Here is a 20,712-nt window from a genome sequence, read left to right on the forward strand (position 1 = left end):
AGAAATGTTAAGTTTGTGAATGCCAAAAACAATCGCACTTATTCTGTTCGATTTCGATAACTAAAAACCTGACGTAGGAGAAACAAACCTGGAAAATTTTTGGGTGAAGTGAAAAAAATTGCAAAAAAAAAGTGAAAAGTATAATATTTGGCAAATAATTGTGCAATTTACGTGGTCAACGCAATGAATATGTAAGTGACAATGCTGGCAAATAGGGGCATAGCATATTTAATGCATTTTTCTGAACAAATTACCGACATGTGGCGGCGGCAATTGGAAGGTAGTTGATTTGTGAAAGGGGGAAGGGCGGTTTGATGTCTAGGCGAAATTTTTCTCGAACTCTGGCTAAAAAATCGATAATTCAAAATGGCAGAGAGTGTGAGAGAGTAGGAAATGGAAATCACATTGAAAAGTAGAAGTCGAATGTTTAGAACTGCTTTTGATGCTCAAAATTATAATTAATGGCTCTTCATTACGCTCGTTCCAGGTATAATGGACAGGTAAATGGTTATATGGGAGGCGCCCCAGCCGGTGGAATGCCTGGCGGTGGTAACAATCGCATGGGTGGCGCTGGTGGTGGATCCGGCATGTTTCAACGCAATCGTTCCGCTCCATACATACGTGGAGGCCCCGGCGGAGCCATGGGCGGTGGTGGAGGAGGTGGCGGTGGTAACAACGGTGGCTTTAATGGCGGTCGCATGAATGGCGGTGGAATACGCAATGATCGCGATGGCGGTGGCTTTGGTGGTAACCAGAATAACAATCGCACCTCGACACACGGAGCACATTTGCCCACAATTGTGTGGTCCGAGGTGTCTTTGACACCCTTCCGCAAGAATTTCTATAAGCCATGTGAATCGGTGTTGGCACGCACCCAATTGGAAACGGATAGTTTCCTTAGCAGCAACGAAATCACCATCAAGGGCAACGAAGTGCCCACGCCCAGCATTGAGTTCGAGGAGGGCGGCTTTCCCGACTATGTAATGAACGAGATACGCAAACAGGGTTTCACCAAGCCCACAGCAATCCAGGCACAGGGTATGCCCATCGCTCTAAGCGGACGTGATCTGGTAGCTGTCGCCCAGACGGGCTCTGGCAAGACGCTGGCCTATGTGCTGCCCGCAGTGGTGCATATCAATAATCAGCCGCGCTTGGAGCGTGGTGATGGACCCATCGCTTTGGTGCTGGCGCCCACTCGGGAGCTGGCTCAACAGATCCAGCAGGTGGCCAGTGAGTTTGGCTCGAATACGCAGGTGCGCAACACCTGCATCTTTGGCGGCGCTCCCAAGGGGCAGCAGGCTCGTGACCTGGAACGAGGTGTGGAGATTGTTATAGCGACACCCGGTCGCCTTATTGATTTCTTGGAGCGCGGCACCACATCGTTGAAGCGTTGCACCTATTTGGTTTTGGACGAAGCCGATCGTATGCTTGATATGGGCTTTGAGCCACAGATACGCAAGATCATGCAACAGATTCGCCCCGATCGTCAGGTATTGATGTGGTCGGCCACCTGGCCAAAGGAGGTGCGCCAATTGGCCGAGGAGTTTTTGAACAATTACATACAGGTGAACATCGGTTCATTGTCGCTGAGTGCCAATCACAATATACTCCAGATCGTTGATGTCTGCGATGAGTCGGAGAAGATTGTCAAGCTGATACAGCTGCTGACACAGATCTCTAGCGAGAATGAGACAAAGACCATCATCTTTGTGGAGACGAAGAAGCGTGTGGATGAGATCACACGCAATATATCGCGACAGGGATGGCGGGCATGTGCCATCCATGGCGATAAGTCGCAGCAGGAGCGTGACTTTGTGTTGTCCAGCTTCCGCAACGGACGTCACTCGATATTGGTGGCCACCGATGTGGCTGCCCGCGGATTGGGTGAGTTTTGCCGTAGCATTTTTGTGCTTGCAGTTGGCTAAACAGCTGCGCCCGTTTGTCTTTTTTTCGATGCGCTCTTCTCCATAACAACAACAATAACCAAGCAAGTGTTGCTGTGGATCAACAACATGCCCAAAAAAAAAGAAAAAAAAATACAGAATGCCAAATGGTTTCTTTCATTATTTGATTCGTCGTCGTCGTCGCCTGGCAGCGACCGTCAGCGATGAATCGGCCAACACCGACCAACCAGACTCTCTTTTTTCACTTAAACTCGCTTCACTTTCCTCTCACTCTGACTTAATCGCTTCTCTATGGTATATTTATTGTTACACTCTCTATTATGAGATTTCTTGACAGGTTAAGTTGTGCATTGCATGTCTAAACCGTTCAACTCTCTAGCTTCCGTCCGGGGAAGTGTTCCTAACTATTTATTCAACCCGCAATTCCAATTTTTGTGTTCCACATTTTCATTTGGTTTACATTGAGAACTCTTTCTTTTGTTGCTATATTCCTTTTGAATACCAAGAAAAGTATTTGAATGAAAATGGTGTGGTCGAAATAATAATGAGGGGAATGTGTTCTCCATGCATTTTGCTGGTTATATGAAGTTCTTTTCTTTTGTTGTGTGTATCTATATATCTATAGATATACATCTATGTATGTATCTTTGTACTTTTAGTTTCGTTGACCTTCTTTCTACTAGCCTTTAGTATTTTTTTTTTGTGCCTCGTCAAATTACATTTGAGTAAAAACTAACATTACCGTATGCAAATTTGTTGTCAGTCAAGGAGTGAATGGCTTAGCAAAATCCGATTAATACTTTACACATATATATATCTATATAGAATTGTTATAAAAATAATGCTCGAACAATCTGATGATCGATTTGAAAGTTGTGCATTGAAAGACGCTCCAAAGGTTTGCCAGATGGTGGAACTTTCTTGAAACTAATCTATAATTATTTTATTTTTTTTTAAATAGAGTTTTTTTTTTTTTATGAAATTCGATTGAAAATTGAAATCGTGATATGCATTTTGCGGCCAACAAGTTTTTGACTGATGCTTATTATTATCCGTAGCTTACTTGTATTTATCATAAACAGTATTATGTATTTATATCGTATAATATTACGTCGATTCTATATGTATAAAACCTAAATTTGTGTGTGAACAAAAATATCATCAGCACTTTTTGAAATGGACTTCGATTTTTACATGGCAAAGAAAAAAAAAAGAAAAAAGAAAGCAAAGCAAAAGTTAAATGTTAAACAAAAAGTTGTATACACAAAACAGAAAAAAGTTAAAAAAAAAAGAAAAGAAAATGTTAAGCTTTATATACTTACAAGGTGAGGGTTGAATTCTTAAGTTTTTAGCAACGCGGAACTCTCATCACCTAAGCTCCGCGACTCCAGGCTCTACAACAGACATCTACAACAACAATTATATCCAACAACAAAATATACAACCGCTACAACAACAGAGCTGTAACAACATTCTTTACGTAAGCCCTAATCTAATATAATCATAGATCGCACACGGGGTAAGTACTAGGATAATTTTGAACCAACTCTCGCTCACCACTCTCTTCCTCTTTCTCTCGTCTCTCATAATCCATTCATTTCATTTTAATTTTTTATTTAAATCGAATTATAATTTTGTTCTTTGCCCATCGCATCATTAGATTTCCTACCACCCCAAATACTATTACTAATGTTCCGTTTCCACCGATCTTAAAGTATATATAAATAAATATCCTAGCACCCAAAAGAGAAAAGCAATCATATCATTATTATTATATAACCTATTTCTTAAGTTTAATCAAGCCGTCTCTTGTATGCATTAAGCTTAAAAGTATATATAGATCGAATATATACTTGTAAATGAAAGATTTGTGTATTTAAAAAAAATAAAACTATAAGAAAGAAAAGAATGACAAACACAAAGGTCGAGGTCCACATTTCTGCAGTATAGAAAAAACATATATCTGTTTGCCAAAGATGTATAGTTGTTAATATACGCTAAATAGTATTGATGGCGAAATTTTTGTTCAAAGTACAAACCAAATTAAACAAAGCAAAGCAACCAAAACCAAAAAAAAAAAATCAAATCAATTAAACAATATTTACATAAATAAAAAACCAAAAATGAATAAATCAATTACTATAAAATTTAGCAAGTGCTTATTTAAGTTTATCAAATTATTGAAATAAAAAAAAAAAACGAAAAATTCTTACACACACATAAGTTTCTGTTTTTGTTTATAGTTCTTGAAAATATGTATTTGCATTGTATGAAACGTATTATTTTGGGCATACCCTTTTAACATGTTGACAACTTCTTCAATTTTCAAATCAACACAGACGTTGACGATGTCAAGTTTGTGATCAATTATGATTATCCTTCGAACTCGGAGGACTATGTGCACCGCATTGGACGAACCGGTCGCTCGAATAACACGGGCACAGCCTACACTTTGTTCACGCACTCGAATGCCAACAAGGCCAATGATTTGATTCAAGTGCTGCGCGAAGCCCATCAGGTAAGTGATCCATATGTTAATACAGATTATTTTACAATTTAGTTAAACTCTTGACTTCCACAGACCATCAATCCTAAGCTGATGAACATGGCAGCCAGTGGTGGCTATCAGAAGCGTGGCGGAATGGGCTATCGCGGCAATGGTGGCGGCTATCAGGGACGCAACCAACAGATGGGCGGTGCTGGCAACAACTATCGCAACAACCAGAACAACAACAATATGCATCGCAACGGCAACAACAATGGCTACAATGCAGGCGGTCCGCCACGTTACGATCAGAAGCCGTCGCGCAATTCTCCGCCCGTCCAGGGAACTGGCTATCGTCCACAGGGCGGTGGCTATCAACAGCAGCAACAGCAACAATCACAGCAGCCCAATGGTGTGCAGTTCTCACGCTTCAATCCAAATGCCGCTTGCTTTGAGCCCAAGACTCAGGGATCGGCCGTGCAACAACATCAGCCACCACATTTGGCCGCAGCTCAGGCAGCTGCCGCAAATGCTGCCGCCGCGGCAGCAGCAGCTGGCTATGGCTATGGCGTTGACCAGAAACGTTCGCGCTTTGCTTTGAATTTCAATATGCCACCTCCACCACTTCCCCAACAGCAGCAGCAGCAGCAGCAGCCACCACACCAGCAGCAACCACAGCAGCCGCCGCAACATCACCAGCAAGCACAGCAACATCCACAACAGATGCCCGGTGGCCCAGCAGCTGCAATGCCTCAGGCACAGGCCTATGGACAGTACACCAGCATGTCCAGCAGTATGGCGACGGTGTCGCTGAATGGAGGCGCCCCCAGTATACCGGCCAGCGCATATCGTGCCCCATACGCAATGCCGTATGTGATGCCGCCACCACCTTTGCCCGTACAAAACTAAAAAACAGTAACGCCAAATTGTATGAGCTTAAATTGTAGGACCCTAGTATTATAATTATAGTAGGTCCATGGTTTTTGCTCTATTGTAATTTCCTATCCTACAGACACACACTCACACACACGTATAACACGCACACTTGTACACACGACCTCAAACATTTTACACTCTCAAACTAAATGAAAGTAATCCAGATGCAACCACACATTCATCTTCGTAAGAGACACGAGTGTACTTACGTCCTAGCGACGATCTGAGGTCCCCAGACTTGTGTAGATCTCCCACGCCCACACATTAGCAATATAATATGGTTTAAATTGGAATCAAATACGCTTGTTGCATATCTATTTGTTTCTCTTTCGTAATTCAAGTTCATCTACACAATAACAAACAAAAAAATACTGGGCAAAACAACCACATTACTAAAAATCATTGTTGGCATTTAGCTTTCAAGATCCATTCAAACGTTTTAGCGTATTTGATTTCTGTAATTATTCTCGAATATTCTATTCTATAAATACGTATAAAAAAAACTACAAAATATGTAAAATTAACTATTTGCAACGCTCCAAAAATGCAAAACTTCAATTCCAACTAACAACAAAACAATAACTAAACACAACAGACAACAACCAAATGTCAATTTATTAGAATCAAATGAATATTAAACCATATTATGTAACTAGTCTAATTAATTGCTTAGCTGAAGCATACACAACAACTACCACATTAACATCAACAATATGAAATAAATGTACAATTCCATTTAATGTAAACATATGAATTGATTTACAGAACTATGAATAAAGGAATTAATTAGACATTTGTCACATTGTTTTAATACTTACCAACAACATTTCTGAAATCATCAAGATGAAGAATTCTATAGAATTGTTTTTCTAAACTTAATTGATTTGCTTTTATTTTCATTTTTAAATATATTTTATATAAGAAAAAACTATTATACATCCAAAATTATCATAATAATAAATAGAACTAAAGTATACAAATATTACTAGACAGCATCGTTCCCATGATCATTGATCAATCGATCCATCAATCATCAAACATCATCATGCAGCAGCATTCATGCATTGCATCGATATATTGTAGTAGATCTTTCTAGCTTCAAACATTACTCGTATAACACTTTGGTTCAAAAGTTGTTTAGCTCACACATTTGACAGAAATAATTTTGCAAAATTACACGATGAATATATGATTATGACTAACAAAATTGTTGTGAGAGAATGTAGAAGTCATTTTTGTTTGTTTGTTTATTTTTTTGGTTTTTGTTTGTTCTTTGTTGCTTGTTTGCTTGCAATTTGTGTTTTGTTTGTGTGTTTATGGGTGTGTTTTCATTTTGCATATACATACATATACATATCATAATGTTTTATACTCGATCCTAAAACTATTTTGTCTGGCGTTTCCCAATCCATCCATCTCTTTGGCTGCCTGCTTGATTACATACTTGATTTAATATGTACTTTTATAATGCATTTTATTTGTTGCTTCGCAAAGCCTTTTTTCATTTAGTAGTTGTTGTAGTAGTTTTTCTCTTTGCTTTTCCATTTTCTTTATAAATTGTCGCATGGGGTTGGTTTCTGCCCCTGGGATGGGGGCGAGGACTGAAACATTGAGTGCAGTTTTTCAATTTTTTATCGATTTTGTTCGTTTTTTTGTGGTTTTTGGTTTTTGTTAGTTTTAATTTAATTTATAATATATCTTTTGTTTTCTTGTTAATTTCGCTTAATGTTTTCTTTGGCGCAGTTGACTAATTCTGTGTGTGTGTGTGTTTTGGTTTTTTATGTTTATGTGTTTTGCTTTGTTTTTGTTTTGTTTTCTTTTTTTTTTATATATTCTTTACTTGTTACTTGTTTTTTTTTTTGCTACGGTTTTTGCTTGCTTTTTACATATATAGATATCACGAGAGTTCCTGCGAGAACTGCGTCTCCAGGGTGGGTCTAGTTCTAGTTGGATTTCTGTTGGGATTGCGTATCGGTGGTCCTGGGCTGCCATAGCCCGCCGCATACAGCTGCGGACACGAGTCTTTTATGAGTTCCTGCGTCTCTCGCAGCTGCCGCTGCACTTGGGGCGCCAATCGCTGCACGCTGATGGCCGGCGGAAATTTGTATTCCGTTGGTGGCGCCGTCGACTGTCAACAAATGAAACAAAACAAAACAAACACATTTTCTTAATGGCCGTGTCTAGGGAAATGAAAATCTTACATTAGCAAATAAACAATGAGCAAAACATTAAGAGCCAGGCATCATTGCTGTCGTCGGCTAAGAAGCAATTAACGCAAAGGCATAAACAACAGATAAAACAAAATTATAAACAGCTCGGAAACATTTAGAGAGTTGACAACAGTTTTGCTATTTAAATGGTTCAAAGCACGATTTTGACATTGAACCTTAGCACAATTGAAGATGCATTTTATATTTTATGGAGTTAATTAAAATTGTTGTCTGTTTAGCTTCCGAGCCATAATAACTGTCTGACATTTATGTATATCTTTCGAGAAGCGAATGAGAGGTATATGATGTTTGCAGAGAATTGGCTTTGTTTTAAGAATAAGTGGTGACTATTAAAAATGGCTTTGAGTGTAGAGGTAAGGATAACCATTTTTAAATATTTTAGAAATTTCTTCTCTTCTTTAACATAAGTCTACAAAAGTGTAATCAGTAAAGAATTTGAGAATCTTAATTTTAATCTCAAACAATCAACCTCCGCTTGAATTTAAATACACGAAATTTAACTCTTATTACTTAAATGTAAAAGACTATGAAATAAAATTATTATTCTGTTTGCCAGACTATTTAGGGAAATTTATAGATTTACTTAAGACAAAGCTGTTTAAAGAGAAACCTATAAAAAAAATTACTAAATGTGTTGCCAATTTGCGAACTAGAAATGTTCTACGCCCTTTATAAAATGTTGATTACGCATACGTAATATATTACGTATACGAAGTGAGGTGCATAATCTGATCGCTTGCTTACCTGCACGGAGTGCATAACTTCGCCATAGTAAGCGCCCGTTGGGAGTGGAGGTTGTTGTTGCTGCTGCAGCTGTTGTTGCAGCGGCTGTTGCGATGATTGCGGCTGCAACGACTGCAACGTCTGTAGCGACTGCAATTGCGGCTGCTGCTGCTGCTGTTGCAGCTGCTGACTTTGGCTGTGTGGAGCGGTTTGTGGTTCGTAAGATTCGGAGGCAATGGGAACAGAGGTCGCTGCTTGACCAGCAACTTGGGGGGCAGTGCTCGGAGCGCCATAGTACGCCAGCTGCAATGGGGCACGTCCGGCTGTGGCGCCGGCGCCATTTAGGAAACCCGTAACGCCCGTCTGCATCAGCGGCGAATTGGCGGCAATGTACTGCACAGGAGCACTAACTGGTGGCGAGGGCACGGCACCATAGAGCAACCGTTTAGGACTGACGCTCTGCGGCTTGGCGCCCGCCGGCAACGTCAGCAGATGTCCGCCATAGGCAGCCAATTGTTGTTGCTGTTGTTGTTGTTGCTGCTGTTGTTGTTGCTGTTGCTGATGTTGCTGGTACATGACCAGCTGCTGTTGCTGCTGCTGTTGCAGCTGGGCGAGCTGTGCGGCTGCCGCTGCATTCGCATTGGACGTATTGACAAGATTGGCATCGAGCTGTGGCAACAGTATCAGCTGCTGTTGCTGGTAAAGATTGGCCGCTTGATGTTGCTGCTGCTGTTGTTGCTGCTGCTGTTGTAGCTGCTGCTGTTGTAGTTGCTGCTGCTGTTGTTGTTGTTGCTGCTGCTGCTGCTGTCGCCCCGCCAAGACGTGCTGAGGTAGATACTCTGTCGTCGTCAGCGTATTGCAGGCCGACGAAGGCTGCAGCAAATGACCAGCAACACCGCTCGCCGTCGGTCGCGTCTTCAGCGGCACTTGGACCACCTGGCGTATGGGCGTCGTCTGCAACGATCGGCTGGCCGAGGAGCAGATGGAGGCGGTCAAGCTGGCGCTTTCCCAATGCTGAACCAGCGCATTCAGTCGTGCCTCCTCCAAGGCAATTTCCGTCTCGCTGGCCGAATCATAATCCGGTCCCTGAAAAAACAAAAGAAAAATGAATTCCAATTCGATTTAAAATATATTTTCAGGGTACTCACCTCGTCGATCTTCTTGTCCAGCATGCGGAAGAAGTTCTGTTGGCTTGATGAGATTTCTCTGCAAGGTGCAGGCAGTTTTAGTTGAATGGAATAAAAGGGGGGGAGGGGGAGTAGGGGACAGACAGTGGATTTGACTGACTACTTACTGGCTTTGCAGCAGCGATAGATTCTTGGCACGCAGCAGTGAGACGGCCACATCCTCCTCGGTGTCCTGTATGTCCTTATTGCTTTGTTCTTCGCTCTCGTCATGCTTCTCGCGCTCACGTTGCTGTGCCTTCTCAGCATCCTCAATGTGGCCTTCGTCCTCGTCCGTCTCCGCATCTGAATCGGCTGCAGAGAAGAAAGGGAAGAAAGTGGCAAAGAAGTGAGTAAAATAGTGTGTAACAAATTGTAACTAGGCAGCAAACTTTGGCAAACAACTTGTGCAATAAAATGGCTCCAAGTGTTGTAATATGTTTCACTTTGTGCGGTGGCCCTGAAATGTCACGACGCTGACTGTTTTTTAAGGACACTTGGCGAAGTCGTAGAAAAGTCGCACACAACAATTTAGCGCAAATGTGGATAAGGATAAGGAAAACAGATCGAATTTGATGATAGAGAACTTTAACATTTGGCAATGTCAGCAAATGTTTTTTGCAAGTCACGTTCATTGTTCATTCATTGTCGAAGTGCAATTTTTGGCGTGAATTTAATTAAAACGAGTTATGCATATTAATGCGCAACAAAAATATGAATGAAAAACTTTATAATTAATCTAGCTAGCAACAGCGAGAAAGAGGAAGAAGGATGGGGGGAACGGAGACTGAGCTGACGACAAAGCTTAGGCCAACAGAATTTGGGTCGTTGATGGCACAATGGCGCCTTTGTGTATGCTACACTTTTGTTAACCCGTTTTGAACGCAGCCCAAACACACACACACATACATACACATACACTAACACTTGCACACTCAATTCACAGGCATACATAAATAGAGGCAAGGCCCCAAAGGGGCCACACCCACTCAACTGCTACGCCCACTGCAACAACAAGTTGCCTTTTAGCAGTTAATTACACACACATACACACAGCGAAGTGAAGAAGAGAGAGAGAAAGGCAGCAACAACAACGGGAAAAAGAAGAAAGGCTCTCGGGGCACTGCCAAAAGTTTGAAATGTAGGCTAGCGCAACACTTTTTGCCTTTTTTTTTTATATATTTTTTCGCTGCTTTGTACAATGTATATAATATGCACACACACCGCGCATATGTACACACTCATCATATTTATAGTATGCATGTTTGCAGCTTATAAGCCTACACACAGACGTGCAAGTGTGTCTGTGTGGCGTCAGCATCAACGTCGTCAGGCGAATGCACGCCGTAAGCCTTTGCTGCTGACATATTAATCAATGATGTCCTCATTGTGAAAACAGGTGGCTTATACACACACACACGCGCACAGGCACACACATATACGCATTCTCACACTAACACTCACTCATTTGTACCGACTGACATTCAAGTTTCACACGTACACACGCAACTGCAGGCAAATTGATGTCGTCATGCGTGTAAGCTTTTGTTAAGTGGTCTGTATGTATGCGTAAGGCAAACAGAGACAACACACACACACACACACACAAACACACGCACAATGTCACACTGTCAGCGGTACAGTAAAGTCTCCTTTTTGCTTACCATGTCCTCCTTTCTTGCCATTTGCTTTACTCTTCGATTTCCTGGGATATAAATGTATTTTGCTCTGTCCACAGCCCATTTTCTGACTGTGCTGCTGTTGCTGCTGCTGCGGCGGCGGCGACTGCGGCTGCTGCTGCTGAGACTGCGACTGTTGTTGTCGACGTTGACTGCGACGGCGACAGCACTGACGTTGCCGTTGATATTAGCGTTGCGAGTTGTTTTTGTATGTTTTCAATTTTTTATTAATTTGTTGCTCGACACGTTCTGCGTCGTCCGCTGACCGACCTGTGCATATATATGTGTTAGATATATATCTCCTTCTCGTTTACACGACTGCAACTCAATTAGCTATTTCACTCGCTGGCGTTCACCTCTCTTTTCATTTATTTACGTTTTTGTCACACGTCTCTTTGCGTTGCCTGCGTTTTTGTCTTGTGTTTTTTATTCAATTTTCACTAATTTAACTATGTGTGTAAATTTAATTTATTTGATCTCAAGTTGTTGTTGTTGCTGTTGTCGTTGCTTTTGCTTTGTTGTGAAATCGTCTTCGTTCTTTTAATGCGACAGCAACATCAACAACAACACTGAGAGAGAGAGAATGGAACATTCCGCGTTTGCCACTTGTTCGAGAATTTCATTTGTCGACATTCGACAGCGACGTCGTCGTCGTCGTCGCCGTCGTTGGTTTTGTGCGTAAAACGAACGCCCGCCCACCCACAACTTCCAGTTCAAACCAAACACAAAAACTTTGAAAAGTAGCGGAAATTAACTTTTTACCTTGGAACGAACAAAACGAGCGAGCGACCCACCGTAAAGCGGACAGACAGACAGACGGAGACCCCACAAGGCAACAACACAGTGTGTGTGTCTGTGTGCTAGCCAAGAAGCTCACTGTGCTGACGCTGGCCAACCACTTGTTTCTCGCTTTGCGAGCCATAAATTCAATTTGCAGCGTCAATTTGTAAACATGCACGGCACAGGACACGACACGGCACAGAATAGCACAAGACAGCACAGGACAGGAACAGGACGTAACAGGAAAGGACACGGCACAGGGCAGGACAAACCCACAAAAGGGTTTGGCCAGGGCTGCACTACACCGTCAATTTTTCGTGCTCTCCTCTATTGTTTTGTTTTAAAGAGACGCGCGCGTTTTATTGCTTTCAACACTCGCGTGATTTTTTGTTATTGTTTCTGCTGCTACTGCTGTGTTGTCGTTGTTGTTGCTAATTTAAACAAATAACAATAATAAGCACAACAAATAATGCACAAGAAAAACACTTGAATTATATTCAATTATTCTCACATAGAGCGCAAAGCAACGCCGCGCCGTTGTCCAAAGCAGAGCGTCAGACTCTTGCTTATAATAGACACACACACACGCATACAAACATACAAGCTGGCAGGCGAATGAGGCAGGCAGCGAGGCGCCAAACAGCCGAACAATCGTTGAAAAGAGAGAGAGAGTGAGAGAGAGCGCCAGACCGAGAATGAGAGCAAGCTCCAGTAGCGCCGCCGCCGCCGCTTCTCTCTTTTTGCTGCTGCTGCGGCTGCCTTTGCTGCTTGCTCCTGTATGCGTTCAAGTGTATGGATGTGTGTTTGTGTGTGTTGAGTGCGCGCTGCGTGCGAAATTGATTTTTCTATTTATAAAAAAAAAATCAAAATATATCTGTATTTTCGTTTGTTGCGCGGCGCTTTTTTTGTGTATTGTTTTTTTGTTTTTAGTTTTTTTTTTAATATGGGATTTTATTTTTGTTGGCGATGCCAAAAACATAATTTATGTTTTATTTATGATTTTTTGTTTCCCATTGGCATTTTTTATTTGCCCGATTTCGACGTTTTCCTTCTGCGCGTTTTTATAGAAACTTGTTTGATTTATACGCAGCGCCACTTGGGCACACACTCGACCTCGGCCATCAACATCATCCCATCATCCCGTGAATACATACATATGTATGTGTATTCCACACACACTCACACAATTGTATATTCAGATTTGTGAATTCGGTTTTCTTTTTGAGATTCCGGAATATCACTTTTTTGCTGGGGCGGCACACAAAACAACAATTGGCGTGCTGCATTTACCGCTTACTTTGTATTTACACACATTTATTTTAAAGACTAAAAGGAACTTTTTGCGCATTTATATAGTTTTCTTTGCATATTTACACACGGTTCTTTCATTTTTATGGATTTTCTGCGGAAAACTCAACTCGCCGAAAAAAGTTTTAGCTGCGACGCGACGCTTCTGTGTGGAATTTTGTATGCTGAAATTTATGCTGCCTGACACTCCTCTTTGTGTCACACAGCAGCACTTTTGTGCTTTGCTCAACTAGAGAGCGAAATACACAGAGAGAGCCCAAGACAGAGAGCGACAGAGAGAGAGCAACGACATTTGGATTTAGAAGAGCGGAGCGCAGCTTACATGCCAATACACGTTGGGAGAAAGCACCGCGAGAGCTTTAATGCTCGCTGCTCCACATAGGGGTGGGTTTTTGAACTGTGTGTGCGCGTGATAGTTTGCGGAGTGCGTAGTGGGGGGTAGAGTTTGTTTTCTTTAAAGCTTTCAGCGCCACAGGCCAGATGCCAATGGGTCGTACGCTCATTTGTTTGAATGAATGCGTATTATCGAAAGGTGAAAGTACGCTGCAGCTTAAAGCTCACGAGAAGTGCGCCCCTTTCTATGAGAGCTTTCAATCATTTCAAAGCTCATGTCAGCTTCTGAAAGCTAACGAAGGTGGTTGGAAAAGTTGAACTTTAAAAGCTTGCTTACAGTTTGGTTCACAACCAATCTTATACTTTTGGCAGACCATATTTTGTAGAAATTCGTTGGGGAGATAAAAAAATCTTGACATTGTCATGCTATGCCTCATTACTTTTCACTGTTTCAGCGTCCAGTGTGTGATGCTCTACTTCCGCCTTTGTCTTCGCCTCCGCCCAATATCAAAGAACCACCCTCCCTTAGCATGTGACATGTTTGTGGATGTCATTATGTGAACTGGCCTGGCCCTGGCCTATGGTGAATTTATTGCATAATAATGAAGTGAGAAACGTTACAAATCAAAACACTCGACAGCATCTAGATAAAGTTTTGCTGCTGGGTTTATATTTTCGGCATTCGCTCTTTTTATCATTATAATACCGAGCATTTTTGGGGCAGAAACATTCGCAATTTTTGTGCATTTGTCAGCCGCAACGGAATTGAAACGTTTGCGCTTTTATTGCCGCGGACGTGTGTCGACTTTGCTGGCTGGGGATGGGGATGATGTTTTTAGTTCCTGAGGGATGTAGTTGATGGTGGGAAAAAAAATATGATATTGATAACGGCCACCAGGAAGTAATATACAACAAATGCGAAACAATATCGTTACATTGATCTGGCATCTAGCATAAAAACAGCAATCTCATTGTTATCCTATCGATGGACCTAAACAGGGTAGATTTAACAGATATAATACAATTGTAAGCCCCATAAGCAAACACTGTCAATACGAAATTATATTTTGTATATTACTGAGAAATATTATGATTAATATATTCAGAATTGGCTTTTAGTATATTATATTTTAGCTGTTTAAAGTGCTTTAGATAGTTGCCAATAAGAACGACTTTTTTTTTTATCGTATTTCCAATTTCTAACAAATATTTAAATTTTATTAAAATTAGTAAATAAATCTAGTAACGTGTATTTTCCAATTTACATCAAAAATTGTAATCTTCCTTTCTGTCAGGTTTAAAAGATTTCCCATTTTTAAGCTTTTTATTTTTCTTAAATTGTCTTTAAGGTTTTTTCTATTTATTCTTAAAACAAATAATAATTATCTTCAGGCTTAACAATAAGTACTAACATCAATTTAAATGGAATCTGTAGAATATTTTTTCTTAAATAAGTGATTTTTTGTTTTACAAATATATTACTTTTTTTTAATACTATAAGATTTATTTTTAAAATTTTTTCTATTTCAAAAAAAAAAATATCTTAGAGATGTGATCTTAAAAATATTAGAGATAAGCCAAAATGCCAGTTCCACACAAGTGGAAATCGTTTAGGCTTATTGGCCATCCGCAAATCCAACATTTTGCTACGCTTATCGACACAATGTTGTGGTGCTGTCAAAGGGTTGTTGCATCCTCGTTGAGTTGGGAACGGGGATTTACTGTCGTTGATTGTGGCAACATATGTTTCTGTCACATTTTGTTGGCGTGCAACAGTTTGGAGCTGCTGTGTATTCCAGCAGGACACAGACTGTCGTGATGTCTCTTCAGTTGGCTATAAAGCATTTAGGCAAATTTTCGCACTGCTTGTACTGACAATCCCCAAGCCCCAAATTGACAATAATTTACATAATTTTCAACGATTTTCCGTTGTTGTTACTCCGCGTTGCTTTTTCGTCACCGTGTCTCCACATCCATCTCCGCTGACTGTTTACGTCAGCGTTGCTGATTGGTTTGGTCAGAAATCATCGTTCGATGTGTTGCCAGTGTTTTTGTGTAAATCTCAGCAAAACGATTGCGACTATCATGATTGTGGGCGTAACTCTGTCCGCCACGTGACCGCACGCGTTGCGTTGAATTTAACACGCGCGAAGTGGCGGCCCCAGGGACAGCGACGCTTGCCAGGATCAGGCTACTATATTGACTCTGAATACTGGCTTTGGTGCTCATTCTAACCCTGACTCTGGCTTGACTGTAATTTAAATGGGGTGCGGTTGAGGATACAATTTTTTAAACTTTTTACGTTTTGTTGTTGGTGGCTTTCGTCGTCGTCAACGAGGACGCGTGCAGCCAATAAGTCCTGAAGTCCTTCATCACTTCCGCTTCAGTTCAGTTCCGTGATTTTGCACAAATAATGTTTTGATTGCGTGGCAGCGTGACGTGTAATTATTATCGCCACACACCATCGAGACACAACAACAAAGCGCAACACATACAGAGAGAAGGCTGAAGATGGTCCTTTGGGGGCGTGGCTGCTGATGCTGCGAAAAATTGCAAAGCAATTAAAATGATTTGCAAGCTTAAAGTAACCAGCAAAGAAGTTCGGCAACAAGCTCATAAATTACTTTAATTAAAACCGCACCGAAAAAGTTGCCGACGAAAAACTTCCTTAAGGACACTCACTAGAAAATCACAAATTAAAAATTACTGCTCCTTCGGCTCCTGCTCAAAACAATTTATGCAAATTATGCGCGACAAGCAGCCAAATCCTTTGGCAGACCAATGCCAGAAATTTCATTAAAAAACTGAGCCGAAAAATCTTTGATAAAAATTAAAAACTTCGCACAGGCCGCCGTCAAGACTTTTTCCAGCTGAAGGACAATTGACAGCAAATGCTAAAGAAAATGTCAAAGACAAAAAAGAAAAAAAAAAATAGAATATGAAATCGTGAAACAAGGAATTAAAACAAGCAATAATATGAAAATATTATGACATAGCTGGGGCGTGAGGCGAAAAATATTTAAATATGCTCAAGCTGCTTTCATATCGCCATTTTCTGCTCTTACATTTTTTTGTCGGCCATCTTTCTGGTAATTTTAATGCGTTTTTTTTTTTTGGCCACCCATCGAGGGGGCGGCCAAGTGTCCTGGCAAACTGTGTGACGCGTCCTTCTGCTCGCCCTGCTTTGCATAATTATATTCATTGAAAACTTATTTCCTTCAAGTTTGCAGCAAAAGAAATATTAAAAAAAAAAAAATGAAAATCTGAGTGAATTGAGTTACAGTTACGAGCGAGAGCAGCAAGCAACATGCATCGATGGGGCGACTGTGGGCAACGCAACTGTTTTCACATTTAATTGCTGGGCCCCTCAGCTTGAGCTGAGCTGAGCTAAATGTCCAGCACTCCAGCTGTACAACTCCTACTCCACCTATTCCCAGCCTCAGTCGTTGTCCAAGGAAACTCGTTTCAATGGCGTGGCCCCGACCCCGTCGACTCCACTCTTCACTCTCAGCTCTCGACTCTTGACTCTCAACGTCAGTGGGGAAGCTGAAGATGTTGAAGCTGCGACTGCGACTGCGATTGTCGTTACTCCGACTGCTGCTGCTGCTGCTGCAGAAGAAGATGAAGCAGAAAGCTGAACAAAAAAAAAAAAATGTAACATGATTTAATGACATGAATTATTTATGAGTTTCCTGTCAATCAAAAACCACGTCAAAGCATTTTGATGGCGATGTCAACGCGCCACTGAGCAAAACACACGACGCTGCACATTGCTCCAGAGATGCCCAGCCCGGGATCCCATACAAACCCATACTAAATGAAAAATGTCTAAGGAATCAACAATGAAATCAAGTTTTTAAAAAAAATATATAATATGCCTAAATAAATGTTTGTTGTAGTGCATGGAAACTCATTTAATAAACATATTTAAAGTTTTTTAAAATAATAAAGCAAATTTCAAGTTGGCTTTTAATTTTTCTACAAATATGCTAAGTTCGATGAATGAATTTGGACTGTAATATTTGTGTTATTTTTTTTAAAGGTTTAATTAGGATATCAAGTTATGATATCAAATTGTCTATACTTTAAAATTCTTAATAATTTTCTGAAATATTTGCTAATGCATGACTTGGGTCGAGTTTAAATTGTTATGAGATGATGATTAATTAAGGGTTTATAAATTTCTCACACAGTTGCTAGGCTTTTACAAATATTGAATTAATTTCCCTTGTTTACTTTTTGATAAACTATATTTAAATACTTTTGATGGCGTTTTGCTTAAAAATTTAAGGAAATATAAAAAAAAGTACTGTAACTTATATTATATAATTTAATAGACATTTTGTGTAGATCCACATCAGAAATATTAGGAGGAGGTTTTTGATTTTTGATGTGATTATGAATCAAAATGAATTTAATGATAATACCATGGTTAATTGGGATATTCTAGATATTCATCTCAGAAATAATGTACACTGTATCTCTTTTATTAGTCTGAACTGTTGCAACTCTTCTCCATCATATTTATATCTTTATATATTGAACATTGTTCATTGATATGAATGTGCCGCAAACCAAGCAAACCATGCGCACCACACACTCTCCTCATATATTTATAGATACTTGCCCCAGATAGGAATATGAATACTCTTACTGCTGGAGCAAATGATATGCTAATTCAGAAGCTTTTTAATCAAGGCCCAAAGCCAAAGCCAAAGCTGAGCCAATGCCAAGGAAAGAAGCGTTTTGCATTTGCATTTTGTTTACTTCTTTTTTTTCTCATTTGTTATTTGGCATTGGCATTGTTTTCTCTTGTGCTTACGCTTTGTGTGTCCTGTTCCTTGAAGCGAGGCCACGCTCAGCGATTGCTAGTCTATTGGCGAACGCTGAATGAAATCAATCATGTAATTTATGTTAGGATAATATGGCCTGCGAGGAACCCCTCTAAAATGGACTGTCAAGAAATAAATATTTAACAATAATTGATTTAAAAGGCGCATGCAAATTTCCCACACACACAGCAACAATAACAACAACCAGGACAAGAAGAAGGACGAGCACGAGGCCTGCCGTCTTTTTTTTAAGCAGCTTGGCACGTGGGTAAAGCGACGGCTGCTCTTGACGGCGTCTTGTCCTCAGTCTCAGTCTCGGTCTCTTTCCTTGTCTCCGTCCCTGTCTCAGTCTGGAGTGTTTGCAGTCGGGCTTTCTTTCCGGCTTTTTTCCAATTTCCTTGGCCGCTAAACAAACAACCTGCAACGTCCATGACGTGCGGACGTTTTCCGTCTTTTAAGCGTGAAATTATATGAAATATCCTTTAAAAAGCTTTTGATTTCGCTTCCTGGCCGAGGACAGCGAACACAGAGAACAGGCTCTGTATGCAAATGTTGTTCATCTGCTTAGCGTAAAAGTTGTTTTCTTACTTATTTCAGCTACAAGGCAAGCTCAACATCCTGATGTCCCCACTTTCCAGCTGAAAGCGAGAATTTGCATGTCTTTGTCTGAAGTTGACCTCCCCTTTGGATGATGGTTGTTCTCGTTGCTGACTGCGTCAGGTGTTGCGCCCAGGATACTAATGCTCTCTGTTAACGCTCTTAATGGCATAGACAAGCTGCCTTTGACTGCATAATGGAGTTGAAGCCGGGAGCTCAGCTGTCGCCTGTCGCCTGTCAGCTGCATTCATTCACCTGCTCTCTAATGTTAATGACATCTCCTGGGCCGCCGCATCAGACCATTTTAGGTGGTCTTAGAAAAAAGTAGCTCAGCGCCTTAGTGAAAGGCCAGGAAGGCGGCTGGGAAGAGACTGACTGAGTGACTGACTGTAGAGAAGAACATAAAAAGAAAAGAAAGATACACATTGCGAATTAGCATTACTTCCGAGTGATCACAATCTGCGCATACTAATTGCTTTGGTGGTCACTTTGTGGCTTTTCATTCATGGCAATCATTGAGTAGCCGATGCCAAACTTGGCATTGCTGAATGATTCTGCTGCTGTGATTTTTTCCAGCCCGTCTAGACGAACGTCTCCGCGGTTCGTATATGGCAAACGGCGACGCACATTTTGCCTCGATTCTGCAATTCTCCGACTGTCTTCTTTCTCTCTCTGTGTGTTAGTCTTAGCCTGATTCACGAGAAACGAACGCAAGCAGATCGGTGTGTAGTAAGGGGAATGACAGTGGGATTGGGATTGAGTATGAGAATGAGAAGTAGGGGGAAGGGAGAAGCGGGTACCCTTGCTTCTTACGAAACAGCAGAAAACACCAATCATCCACATCATTGTCAACACGCCATCGTCGTCGTCAGTCCATAAACGGACGCACCTTTTGCCTTTTAAGGATGCAGCTCTGTAGCCTGTCATAACTCTGGGTAGGCGTACCATGAGTTCCTCGAGCGAGCGCCAACCCAACTCTAAGGTGCACTATGCGTCTTTCTCCATGTCGGGATTTGGTCAGTCCCAACTCCCAAAAAGGCGCAGACGCCGCAGCTTTGTGACGCGCGCTGGGAATATCAGCCAAGTCTCTACTTTCGCTGAACAGACGCAGACACAGACTCCAACTCCTTTTCCATCATCTCCAACAAAATCCCATTCCCAAGTCCACATCTAAGCAGCTGTCGCTTTGGCTTCGACTCTCAGTTCTCAGCGTTCAAGTGTCAAGCGTCAATTGGCGTTGAAGTTTATTGCCTTGGCAGCAATTAAAGCCGTTTCGGTTTTGCAGCTTTTGCCGAGTTTTCTGGCTTTTGGTTTGGGCAACTTGGGCACTTGGGGCTTGGCCATTTGATTTGATTTTTGATTGGCTGTCATCGCAATTGATTGCAGAATTGAATTATCAAATTACGAGTGAACAACTTTCCTGATTTCTTATACATAATTGCCTGACCAAAGCGAGCGGGTCTCTAATGAATGCAACGAGGCTTGTCACAAAAAAAGATATGACAAGGTTTTCTTTGTCCTAACTGCAAATGCCTAAGGCAACTTTTGTTAATTGTTGGCAAGTCACTTGGCAAAAGGAATGAATGAATCATATCTTAGAATAAATATATTTTCAATTATTTTTTGTGAAAAAAGTCGTCTTTTCGAAATTATAGAATCACTTATATTTCCCAAGTAAAGGTGAATTAAAGGGTTTAAAAGGGCATTTGCAAATACCAACCCAAGAACTATTTAATGTATT

General features: G+C 41.1%; 2 protein-coding genes and 1 long non-coding RNA gene across 5 annotated transcripts; 1 reads left to right on the top strand and 2 right to left on the bottom strand.

Moving 5' to 3' along the window:
* The first annotated feature begins 35 nt into the window (after positions 1–35).
* On the top strand, positions 36–5,679 carry LOC133845243 (uncharacterized). Its single transcript, XM_062279644.1, has 4 exons — positions 36–191; positions 488–1,884; positions 4,244–4,422; positions 4,486–5,679. Exons 1-4 carry the CDS (start codon positions 184–186, stop codon positions 5,296–5,298), a joined length of 2,397 nt encoding a protein of 798 aa, XP_062135628.1. The 5' UTR covers positions 36–183; the 3' UTR covers positions 5,299–5,679.
* A 905-nt stretch (positions 5,680–6,584) lies between these two features.
* On the bottom strand, positions 6,585–13,356 carry LOC133845244 (bromodomain-containing protein DDB_G0280777). 3 transcript variants are annotated; one of them, XM_062279645.1, is made up of 6 exons: positions 13,199–13,356; positions 11,107–11,570; positions 9,574–9,757; positions 9,428–9,485; positions 8,301–9,365; positions 6,585–7,453 (listed from the first exon to the last, which is right to left on the bottom strand). In XM_062279645.1, exons 2-6 carry the CDS (start codon positions 11,183–11,185, stop codon positions 7,223–7,225), a joined length of 1,617 nt encoding a protein of 538 aa, XP_062135629.1. In that variant the 5' UTR covers positions 11,186–11,570; positions 13,199–13,356; the 3' UTR covers positions 6,585–7,222. The 3 variants fall into 3 exon arrangements, with proteins under 3 accessions (XP_062135629.1, XP_062135630.1, XP_062135631.1); XM_062279646.1 differs by lacking the exon at positions 13,199–13,356 and having other exon boundaries at positions 11,107–12,348; XM_062279647.1 differs by lacking the exon at positions 13,199–13,356 and having other exon boundaries at positions 9,428–9,470.
* Positions 13,357–16,608: 3,252 nt separating this feature from the next.
* Positions 16,609–17,374, bottom strand: LOC133845250 (uncharacterized). Its single transcript, XR_009894717.1, has 2 exons — positions 16,824–17,374; positions 16,609–16,758 (listed from the first exon to the last, which is right to left on the bottom strand). It is a non-coding gene; the product is annotated as an uncharacterized LOC133845250 (long non-coding RNA).
* Between the last annotated feature and the right edge of the window lie 3,338 nt (positions 17,375–20,712).

Source organism: Drosophila sulfurigaster, chromosome 3 (assembly GCF_023558435.1).
Source record: "Drosophila sulfurigaster albostrigata strain 15112-1811.04 chromosome 3, ASM2355843v2, whole genome shotgun sequence".
Classification (NCBI taxonomy): Eukaryota; Metazoa; Arthropoda; class Insecta; order Diptera; family Drosophilidae; genus Drosophila; species Drosophila sulfurigaster.

What these genes read in the sequence shown, in the direction of transcription:
- LOC133845243 (XM_062279644.1), top strand. An exon ending in TGTGGCTGCCCGCGGATTGG is followed by an intron (nt 1,885 to 4,243) that starts GTGAGTTTTGCC and finishes AAATCAACACAG; the next exon opens with ACGTTGACGATGTCAAGTTT. An exon ending in TGCTGCGCGAAGCCCATCAG is followed by an intron (nt 4,423 to 4,485) that starts GTAAGTGATCCA and finishes TGACTTCCACAG; the next exon opens with ACCATCAATCCTAAGCTGAT.
- LOC133845244 (XM_062279645.1), bottom strand. Translation starts at nt 11,185, where the DNA reads ATGGGCTGTGGACAGAGCAAAATACATTTATATCCCAGGAAATCGAAG. An exon ending in TGGCAAGAAAGGAGGACATG is followed by an intron (nt 9,758 to 11,106) that starts GTAAGCAAAAAG and finishes TCTTCTCTGCAG; the next exon opens with CCGATTCAGATGCGGAGACG. An exon ending in CTATCGCTGCTGCAAAGCCA is followed by an intron (nt 9,486 to 9,573) that starts GTAAGTAGTCAG and finishes TGCACCTTGCAG; the next exon opens with AGAAATCTCATCAAGCCAAC.